Source organism: Lactuca saligna, chromosome 9, assembly GCF_052625555.1.
Source record: "Lactuca saligna cultivar CGN05327 chromosome 9, ASM5262555v1, whole genome shotgun sequence".
NCBI classification, from domain to species: Eukaryota; Viridiplantae; Streptophyta; class Magnoliopsida; order Asterales; family Asteraceae; genus Lactuca; species Lactuca saligna.
This window is the reverse complement of record NC_136425.1, coordinates 73,258,372-73,270,516: the sequence shown is the minus strand read 5'-3', so window position 1 is coordinate 73,270,516 and position 12,145 is coordinate 73,258,372. Positions and strand designations below refer to the sequence as shown.

At 28.5% G+C, this 12,145-nt stretch overlaps 1 protein-coding gene across 1 annotated transcript; it reads left to right on the top strand.

Annotated features, from left to right (window-relative positions):
- Positions 1-4,040: 4,040 nt before the first annotated feature.
- On the top strand, positions 4,041-5,239 carry LOC145016488 (uncharacterized). Its single transcript, XM_078974789.1, has 2 exons — positions 4,041-4,129; positions 4,219-5,239. The coding sequence occupies exons 1-2, from the start codon at positions 4,041-4,043 to the stop codon at positions 5,237-5,239; spliced, it is 1,110 nt and encodes a 369-aa protein (XP_078830915.1).
- Positions 5,240-12,145: the final 6,906 nt, after the last annotated feature.

Genomic DNA, 12,145 nt, shown 5'->3' with positions numbered 1-12,145 from the left:
CTGTCGTGAAACTTCGACAGGTCATAACTTCTTCGTTATAACTCGGATTTTAGCGTTCTTTATATGGATGGAAACCTTATTACATATACTACAACTTGGTTAAGATTATTTATTCTAAACACTCTGCTATCAAAAAATTATTTTTGACGCTTATAGTCTCTAAATTGACTAACCCGGATCTACGGGCGTATATATATATATATATATATATATATATATATATATATATATATATATATATATATATATATATATATATATATATATATATATATATATATAGGGAGGGTTCATGCAAAAATGCAAATAATTTGCGAAAACACAAAAACATATATATATATATATATATATATATATATATATATATATATATATATATATATATATAGGGTTCATGTAAAAATGCAAATAATTTACGAAAACACAAAAGCAAAAAAACAAAAAAAAAAACTATGATAATGTGTCACCTCAACATTATATTTTGAAAAATAATTCATATAAACTTTGAAATAGATGATGATAATCGATGATAGATGAGAAATTGTTTCATATTAGCAAAGTATGATTTTTAACATTTTTATTATGAAAACATGAATTTAAAAATGATTAAGACGTGAAAAAAAAAATTAATTATTAAAACTGTCTATCTTTAATTTATTGCTAATAAATTTATTTAAATACCATCCAATGTAAACTGTTTTCGCGTAAAGGTACTATCTTTAATTTATTGCTAATAAATTTATTTTTTTATAGTACATGTGTTTGATTTTCTTAAGATAAAATATGTTTTTGAGTTTTCGTAAGATATTTTATTTTCGCAAGAACCTAATTCTATATATATATATATATATATATATATATATATATATATGTGTGTGTGTGTGTGTGTGTGTGTATGTGTATAAAGTAATTTTTTTAAGAAAACGTTAAGTATTTTTTAAAGTAAATTTTCAAAATATATACAAATAAAATAATGAATAAATAAATAATTCGATTTATACTTATAAAACAAACTACAGAAAAATAATTATATTTTAGCCATATAATCTTTTGTTTTTAGTTTATCAATAAAAAGCAACAAAGTTTAAATACTTTTTCTATGTACATTTTGTCTAAAATGAAAATGAACTTTGATAGAAACATGCAAATTTTAAATTATATATATTGAATAAAGCATATTAAATTTTGAAAAAATAAGGAAACAAATCAATGACACGTTAATTGCTTTCTATAACCAAAAAAGTAGAATAGTTAATTAAAACAATAAAAAATTACAATAAAATGAGAAGTGGTAATTAATTTCTATGAATTAACCAGAAAATTACATGTAATAAAATGAATGAGAATATGACATGTGGTAAAAAAAAATCATTTATTAGTATGGATGATCATTTTAATGATCTTTTTGTTTTAGTTTTACTTATAAATTATTTGAAAATGTTTATATCTACCTTTGTGATCGGTTACAACTCATAATAAAAATAAAATGTGAAAAATTAGGTAAATCAAACATGAAAAAAAAAATTCAATGATTAAATCATTATCTCATAAATAAATTCTTGTAACTTGGTAAATCACAATGTTATGTTCTCCATTTCACTACTTCTTAATGAATTTTATTATATTATTTTATATTGGTGCAAAGCTTAGCATTTAAGATTTATATAATATATTTTCTTTCAATATAAGATATAAGGGCATAACGAGTGATATATTTCGCCACCAAATGTATAAACAGTTTACGCAATTATGTTTAGTGGTGACATACTACAACTAATATGTCATTAATAATGTTTTGCTGGAAATCTTCCGTATTTAAATCTCTTTATATAACTTGAAATTGGTATCTTATATATAATGTGCACGTTCAGAATACATCTTCGTAAATAGCATAACAGTTTGTAATATATATATATATATATATATATATATATATATATATATATATATAAATAAAGTAAAATTTTTATTGTAATATGTGGTTTGATAAAGGATAACTCATTATAACCTATAAAATTATAATTATAAATAAAAGCATAAAACATGGAATGAATAAAGAAACTATAATTAAAAATTTATTGTATGGACCAGGATAAAGCCATGAACTAATCATGGTTATGTGCAAGACAGGTCCAGACGGTGGGTAACCCGGGCGACCGTCTAGGGTACACGTCTCCACGGGGCTCAACTTTTTTAGGATATGTAGTGTGTGTGTGTGTGTGTATATATATATATATATATATATATATATATATATATATATATATATATATATATATATATATATATATATATATACCTAAATGATTTTTAGGGCATAAAGTTGGTTCAAACTCAAACTAGCTCAAAAGATAAACAATTTGGTTTGTTTGTTAATACTAATTGTACGCATTTATAATGAATAATAAATGATAATATTTTTTGAATCTTTATGATATTGGTCTTTAAGAGATCATTTTTTTTTCTTTTCGCCTCGGGCCCTATATACATTTGGACCAACCCTGACTTATGTGTTTCACATTTTATGTTGGAATGCTTCTTAGAAAGATAACATAAAACAAACGTAATGATTGAAATCAAAATTCTTAATCTACGTAATTGCTGCCAATAAGCAAAATAAACTAAAATGTGATTACAAAAATGGATAATAACTTTAAAAAATAACAAAATTTCAATTTTTTTTACATTTAGTCATTAAACTTTTTTCGTGCTTGATTTGCCTTTAAATTATTTAAAAATTTTCACACTTTATCCTTATGACATGCTGTAACCAATCATAAAAATAAAATGTAAACAATTTTAAATAATTTAGAAGTAAATTAAGCATGAAAAAGAAATGATTAAATATAAATAAAATTAAAAATTTATTACCCTTTCAAATCATTATCACATCGTAAAAAAAAATAACAAATTAATTTATTATCTTTACTATGGATAAAAAGAAAATATGACATTATTTATTTCCTTTTTGGGAATCCACCAACTAACTTCTTTTTAAACCATGCAAAAATCATCAACAACTTAGGAAGTGTTGTAAATTATTGAATGATACCAATAATTGGTGAATTGGTAAAAGATATCATGTCATACTATTTATATTACGTATGATAGGTAGTTTTATTGTATGTATATAACATGCTCTTGTAAGAATAAGGTGCAACAATTTCACAAAAGATAAAAGATCTGATATCTTTCTAAATCTTCTGCTGCATCAAGTTTCTTTACGTATGTTATTTTAGTTTATTTTTAACATATCTTAATCACGTTGAATTCATAACACGTTATCAGCATGAAAGCTCTTATCAAGGTTATTAAACAAGTGGAAATCACATATATCTTAATCAAGGTATGTATTACTTAGTAAAACAATATTAATTATAAAAACCTTCATCATATTAAAATAACAATAATACTAATGAATTAATAAAATTATACATTATGGACATTATGGACTACTAACAGTTTTTTTTATTTCTTATACTAACATTTCTTTATGTATTCTAATTTTTATGCATACTAACATTTACATTATGCAACTAATTTTTATTTATGCAAACTAACATTTACATTATGCAACTAACTTTTATTTATGCATACTAACATTTAAATTATATTTATTTATACATGTCAATGTTTATTTATATTTTAGATACTCTTCTTAATTTTATTTAAACATTTACTAATATTTATTTATGTTTCTAATTATTAAAATTATGCCAGGTAAGGTTATGTATTGGTTATAAGTGTTATTAGATGATTTATATAGTACATATACACACAACGAATATATATATATATATATATATATATATATATATATATATATATATATATATATATATATATATATATATATATATATATATATATATATATATATATAACGGTTATAAACAGGAAAAACAACGACTATTTTTTTTACTATAAATAAACATCTTTACCCTATTTATTTTACCCACAACAAATATTTTCTCTTTTTTATCAAACAAATCAATTTCAAGAAATCAAGCTTCAAGATGATTCACTCTTTTGTGATAATCATGACTATAATAGTCATGTTACTTCTCATTCCAATTCTTAACATCGAAGATAATATGGAATTTCATCTACTTTTAGGTTTGTATACAATGTTAGCTTTACCGCTTCTTTTTTGTGTAATATTTATTGAAATAAATGGATTTTAATTTTAATTTTTTTTATTTTGTTTAAAATTTATAGTTACACTATGTCCAACATTGCAAAGCTCGAGTTTGCAGCACTTGAAGTTAGTGGGAAAAACTATGTGCCATGGATGATAGATGTAAAAATGCATCTTGAGTCCATGGGAATCTCAAATGCACTTGAAGACAAAGCAAAAGCACAAGTTTTCCTTCGTAAGCATATTGATGAAATGTTGAGATTTGAATATCTTGATGTTACTGATCCAAGTATTCTCGGGAATCTTTTGAAAGAAAGATTTGATCATCAAAAGGAAGTTATACTTCCAAATGCTAGAGATGAATGGAGAACACTAAGGTTTCAAGACTTCAAGAAAGTGAATGAATACAACTCAGCTTTGTTCAGAATATGTTCACAACTCAAGTATTGTGGACAAGAAGTTACTGATGAAGATATGTTGGAGAAAACTTACTCCACATTTCATGCGACAAACATTACCTTGATGCAACAATATCGAATGCAAAAGTTCACAAGATATTATGAACTAAATGCATGTCTGCTTGTTGCAGAGCAAAACAATGAGCTCTCGATGAAAAACCATGAATCTCGTCCAACAGGATCAGTAGCACTTCCTGAAGCAAATGCTACAAACACTGATGGTAATCGAAACAATACACGTGGACGAGGGCGTGGTCGTGGCCAAGGACAAGGCCGTGGCTATTTTAATCGAAACCAAAGCCATAATCAGAACCATAATTTTGGTCGTGGACAAGGTAATAATCGTGGTCGTGGCCAGAAAGGACATAATTACCAATCTTCACAAAGAAGCAATGTCCATACACAAGATAAGACCAAAGTGTCAAAGCATGATGCTGGGACGTCACAAAAATCAGATGGTTCATGTTATAGATGTGGTAGCACAGGCCATTGGTCAAGGACCTGTCGCACACCTTCACATCTTTGTCAACTTTATCAAGAGTCCATTAAAGGAAAAGGAAAAGAAACAAACCTCATTGATAATGTTGAATTCACTCTGCTAAATGTTGTTGATTTCTGCAATGACATGGAAGACATAAACTAAAAAAAAAAATCTATTATTGTTCTAGTAAAACTGTTTTTCCTTCGTTTGTTTTATTTATGTAATGTCTTTCCTTCAATAAATGAACTTTCTTTTTTAATAATAATAATTATTATGTTTATTCACTTATTATTCCTTTCATATGTGAAGTTTAATATGAGTCCAACTGGAGCGCAACACCAAGAAAAGATTGGAGATCTTTGTATAGCAGATAGTGGTAGTACACATACTATTCTGAAATCAAAGAAATATTTTTCAAGATTAGTACCAACAAAAACAATCATACATACAATATCAGGTCCTACAGACATGATAGAGGGAACCGGGAAAGCCCATTTTATATTACCAAATGGTACAAGTTTTTGTATAGAAAATGCCTTATTTTCTCCAAAGTCTAATAGAAACTTACTCAGTTTCAATGACATATATTTCAAAGGATATGATACAAAAACTGTGACCATTGAAAATAAGAATTACATGTATATTATAGACAAAAATCATGTGCTTGAAAAACTACCAACGCTTGATTCTGGTCTTCATTATACATATATACATATGAATGAATCAAATGTGATAATTAAAGAAAAAAATTGTGATCCCGGGACATTCAGTTTATGGCATGATAGGTTGGGCCACCCAGGATTAACAATGATGCGAAGGATAATTGAAAATACGAATGGGCATCCATTGAAGGACCAAAAGTTCCCTCAATCCAACAGCATAAAACCATGTGCATCTTGTTCCCTTGGAAAGTTAATTATAAAGCATTCTCCAATGAAAGTTGAAAGGGAGTCACCTAGATTTTTAGAAAGAATTCAAGGTGATATATGTGGACCGATTCACCCACCATCTGGACTATTTAGATACTTTATGGTCTTAATAGATGCATCCAGCAAATGGTCTCATGTTTTCCTATTATCAACTCGTAATATGGCATTTGCAAAATTTCTTGCTCAAATTATTAAATTAAGGGCACATTTCCCTGATTATACTATCAAAAGAGTGAGACTTGATAATGCTGGTGAATTTACATCACAAGCATTTAATGACTATTGTATGTTTGTAGGGATTGTTGTTGAGCATCCAGTTGCTCATGTACATACACAAAATGGTTTAGCTGAATCACTGATTAAACGTCTCCAACTGGTAGGGATGGCAACGGGGCGGGTTTGGGACGGGTTTTGGTAATCCCGCCCCCGTCCCCGAATATGAAAATCGATCCCATCACCAGCTCGATTCCCAACGGGTATCCGTTTACCAAACACTATTGGGTCTGCGGGTATCCCAACGGGGTAACGGGGATCCCTGTTTAACATTCAAATTAAAAATAATTTTGATGAAATGAGAATACAAACCATTAAACTTAGTGATGCAAACATAAATTCATATCCAAAATAATTTTGATAATTTACAAAACTACTAAGAGAATACATATTTGTTCAGATACATAAGTGGTTACTAGTGGCAACAAAAACAATAAAGACACTAGCATTCATAAACCATAATATCACTATTACTCTAAGTAATATGAATAAAAAAATGTCAAAACACTAGCATTACAAATAAACACAAAGCTATCTCAAGAAATTATCTTTAAATCGTTCACAACAAAGAAGATAACTCAAAGAAATTAATATATATATATATATATATATATATATATATATATATATATATATATATATATATATATAATATCATATTAGCGGTTTCAGGTAACGGGTTTCGGTTTTGGTTTTGGTTTCGGGTAATCGGGATGAGTATTTTGTTTACCGTCCCCGTAACCAAACCCGCGAAATTTTTCTAAAAGCATACCAAACCCGATCCCGATCCCAATTAACCGACCCCAAACCCGACCCTAATATGTCGGTTTTCGGTTTTCACCATCGGGTTCGGTTTCTTTTGCCATCCCTACCAACTGGTAGCTAGACCATTGATAATGAGGACCAAACTTCCTGTATCTGTTTGGGGCCATGCAATCTTACATGTTGGATCATTGATACGCATGAGATCAAGTTCATATCATGTATATTCTCCACTACAACTTGCTTTTGGTCAAGAACCAAATATATCCCATTTGAGAATTTTTGGGTGTGCAGTATATGTCCCTATTGCACCACCTCAACGGACCAAAATGGGTCCTCAAAGAAGGTTAGGCATATATGTTGGTTTTGAGTCAGTATCTATTATAAGATATCTTGAACCGTTAACAGGTGATGTTTTTACAGCACGCCTAGCAGATTGCCAATTTGATGAGGCAAATTTCCCATCATTAGGGGAGAAAAGAAGATTATGGAAAAAGATGTGTCATGGCATGAGCCTTCTTTATCATATCTTGACCCTCGCACAAAGCAATGTGATACGGAAATTCAAAGGATAATGCATTTCCAAGAAATGGAAAATCAATTACCTGATGCATTTACTGACACAAAAAGAGTGACTAAATCATATATATCGGCTGTCAATGTTCCAGCTCGAATTGAAATTCCACATGGACAATCTGATGATAAAGTCACTCAAGATTCTAAAACACGCCTGAAGCGTGGAAGACCATTTGGTTCTAAGGATAAGAACCCACGAAAAAGAAGAGGATCAGAAACTGCACTGGATCATGAGGAAAGTGTTCATGGAGAGACACAAATTATTCAAATTCCCCCAGGAAAGGAGGATGATGCACAAAATTATGGTCCAACAAATAGAATATGTGACCAAAATGAAACTGAAAATATAAGTACAATATTTTCTTATTCAGTTGCATGTGATATTATGAATGATGATCCCGAACCACAATCTGTCATTGAATGTCAAAGAAGAAATGATTGGGCTAAATGGAAGGAAGCTATCAAGTTGAGTTAAATTCTCTTAACAAGAGAAAGGTTTTTGGGACCATTATCCTTACACATGGAGTTGTGAAACCATTAGGGTATAGATGGATCTTCGTACGAAAAAGAAATGAGAAAGATGAAATTGTAAGATACAAGGCTAGACTTGTTGCTCAAGGTTTCTCTCAAAGACCTGGAATTGATTATGAGGAAACTTATTCACCGGTAATGGATGCAACCACTTTTAGATATTTAATTAGCTTGGCAGTCTCTAAAAATTTAGAGATGCATCTTATGGATGTTGTTACAGCTTACTTGTATGGATCACTTGATAGTGATATCTATATGAAAATCCCTGAAGGATTTAAAATGCCCGAAGCATTAAGTGGAAAACCCAAAGAAATGTATTCTATAAAATTACAAAGATCTTTGTATGGGTTGAAGCAATCTGGACGCATGTGGTACAATTGTTTGAGAGATTATTTGACAAGTAAAGGTTATAAAAATAACATTATTTGTCCATGTGTATTTATTAAGAAAACAACATCTGGGTATGTGATCATAGCTGTATATGTTGATGATCTAAACATCATTGGAACGAATAAAGAAATCCTTGAAGTGATTGAACTTTTAAAGAAAGATTTTGATATGAAAGATCTTGGAAAAACCAAATATTGTCTTGGTTTACAGATTGAGCATATGCCTAACGGAACACTTGTACATCAATCAAATTACACAGAACGAGTATTGAGACGTTTTAATATGGAGAATGCTAATCCTTTAAGCACTCCAATGGTTGTTAGATCATTAAATATTGACAAGGATCCATTTCGTCCATCCGAAGAAAATGAAGAAATCCTTGGTCTAGAGGTACCATACCTTAATACAATTGGAGCTCTTATGTATCTTACCAATTGTACTAGACCTGACATTTCTTTTGCTGTAAACTTGCTAACAAGATTTAGTTCAGCCCCAACAAAAAGACATTGGAATGGAATCAAACATATTTTTCGATACCTTCGAGGAACTAGTGATTTAGGATTATTTTATCCTAACAATTCAAAACAAGGTTTAATTGGTTATGCAGATGCAGGTTATTTGTCTGATCCTCATAAAGCTAGATCTCAAACTGGATACGTATTCATGAATGGAGGTACTGCAATTTCCTAGCGTTCTCAAAAGCAAACAATTGTTGCCACATCCTCAAATCATGCTGAAGTGATTGCACTAAATGAAGCAAGTAAAGAATATACATGGTTGAGATCGATGACACAACTAGTTTTAACTTCATGTGGACTTGAAAAAGATATAGGTCCAACTTTGATATATGAAGATAACTCAGCATGTGTCACTCAAATGAAAGAAGGATATATCAAGAGCGACAGGACAAAACATATACCTCCAAAGTTTTTTGAGTACACTCAAGAGCTTATAAAGAATCATCAAGTTGAAATCAAATATGCTCAATCCAGCAACAATGTAGCAGACCTTTTTACGAAGGCACTTCCTACTACAACCTTCAGGAAACATGTACATGGCATTGGAATGCGACATGTGCATAGAATATAATGCAACAAATGTCTAAATAAGGGGGAGTCAACTATACACTGCACTCTTTTTCCCTTCGCTAAAGTTTTTTCCCACTGGGTTTTCTTTAGCAAGGTTTTTAATGAGGCAGTACTTCAAAACTGAACTCTAAATTAGAAATGGTGTCATCCAAGGGGGAGTGTTGTAAATTATTGAATGACACCAATAATTGGTGAATTGGTAAAAGATATCATGTCATACTATTTATATTACGTATGATAGGTAGTTTTATTGTATATATATAACATGCTCTTGTAAGAATAAGGTGCAACAATTTCACAAAAGATAAAAGATCTGATATCTTTCTAAATCTTCTGCTCCATCAAGTTTCTTTACGTATGTTATTTTAGTTTATTTTTAACATATCTTAATCACGTTGAATTCATAACAGGAAGTATATTTTGTTCTTTTATATATATAAAAAAATGAACACGTTCTTACCAAGGACCCTGTGACCCTACACATATTATAGTCAACGGTGTTTAATTTCGGATATCTGCGCGATATGGCAGGGCGGGATAGTTTCTTTCGGTGATTAGTGTATTTCCGACAATCAGTTTCAGGATAAAAATAGAAGTATGGGACAAAAACATGACATCCTGTGATTAGTTTTTTTTTTTTTTTTCAACACTCGAATAGTTTATTTTAGCAGGAGCTAAATATTTTCTTTCGTAGGGTAGTTTCCATACGGTGATTAGTTTATTTTGGCGCCAAATAGTTGGGAAAGTAAAATAATGTAAGGTAGTTTGAAATAGTCTAAAGGATAATTTTGATATTTATTATCTAAATCATGTGGGTTATTAAATTATTATGACTAATTTATTTTATAAGTCTACGTTAACTGATTTACTTTCGGCACACCTTATATTTTTATTTTAGCGGTGAGTAGTAACATTAACTTATAATAGTTATTTATATTTTATATATTACAATTGTATTATGGAATGTGTCAATTGTGTGGGTGTTGATGTTGTGATATAGGTATTATAACTTGATTGACGTAATAATATAATAATATGAAATAAAAGTAAATTTTCCACTGTTATGGTGTATATATTCGAAAGTTATCAATCGAATTTGTTATCAATCTGTTAATATCTTATAAAGAATTATGTTATCTATTATTAAAATATTTTTATTTTCATTTGCAATATGTCATTTAGATTTACGTTTTACTCATTATTATTATTTTAATATTACGTTTCACTCATTATTTTTATATCAATATCTGAAATAAATAAAAAGTAGCCTAGATGGTATATACTTAAAATATTTTTAAATAATTTTTGTAATCGAGGTTTTCTTTTTTCTTTTTTGAACTTTTTAATAATAGAACTCTATTTACATCCTTTTCCGTTTGTAAGCATATGTCATATGAAAAGGTAGATCTACTATGATAAATGAAGGTTTTTTATCACATGTTCTCTTCTCATTCATTTGGACACATATTATTTTCTACAATTTTTAAATTTTTTATTTTCCACTTATCATTTTATTGTATTTTTCATTTTATTAAATTAAAATTCCACATTTAATATGTAAGGTAATATATATATAAAGTATTTATTAGAAATGATTTATATATGTAATGTATTCAATACATTAAAGTCTCATTAATTTTAATAATTCAAAAAAAAAATATTTTTCTTATAAATTCAAACTATTCAAATTATTAAAATTTCATATTTATTTTTTTTAATTAAACTCATATAATACATGGATCTCACACCTAATTCTTTAATGTAACAGAAAACAAAACACCTAAGAGAATTTTATAAAATACTGTCATATTCTCTAAAGCTATTTAAGATAAAAGTAAATACATGATACATAATATTTTTCATTAAGTAATCTGCCATCAACTTAAGTGTGTTTTTTTTCATTCTATCGTCCCATACAAAGATTAAACAAAATAAATGTAACTTAATATACTAAAGATATAGAAAACGACACCTTTGAAAATTCCAAGAAACAAATACATAGGATGATTACTTGAAGGCGGCACTAAAAAAAATCAAATAGAAATAAAAATTATCGACAACTGTAAAACAAAGAATCTAATTAACAGCAACAGTAAAAATATTTTCAAACTTGAAAATGTCGATAAATATAAAGCTAGTAAATACATTGTATAGAAAAGAAATACAATAAAAATGAACAATAAATTGTAGAATTGACAAAATGAATACTTCTGATTTAAAAGATAAACACAATGAACTATTGTTAGAATATAAACAAACAAATCATAACGTTAAAAAAAGTGAACAAACTCCATTTAATCGTCGTCAAACTGATGGCCATTGCTAGTCCAGATCTGCAAAATAAATAAAAATAAAAACAAACCAAACAACCAATAAATAACATTCGTATATCAGCTACAAAATATAAATCAAAATCAAACAAATACCTACATTAAGGGTTTTTTTGTGAGAAAAAGATAACATATGTTTTTATTGGAGAACGGTGGTGGCGGATGATGTTAGAGGTGAAAGTATGATAA

Excerpts from the sequence above, each read along its gene's own strand:
- LOC145016488 (XM_078974789.1), top strand. The coding sequence starts at position 4,041 with ATGACTATAATAGTCATGTTACTTCTCATTCCAATTCTTAACATCGAA. Across the intron at positions 4,130-4,218 it reads CTTTTAGGTTTGTATACAAT|TTACACTATGTCCAACATTG; the intron begins GTTAGCTTTACC and ends TAAAATTTATAG.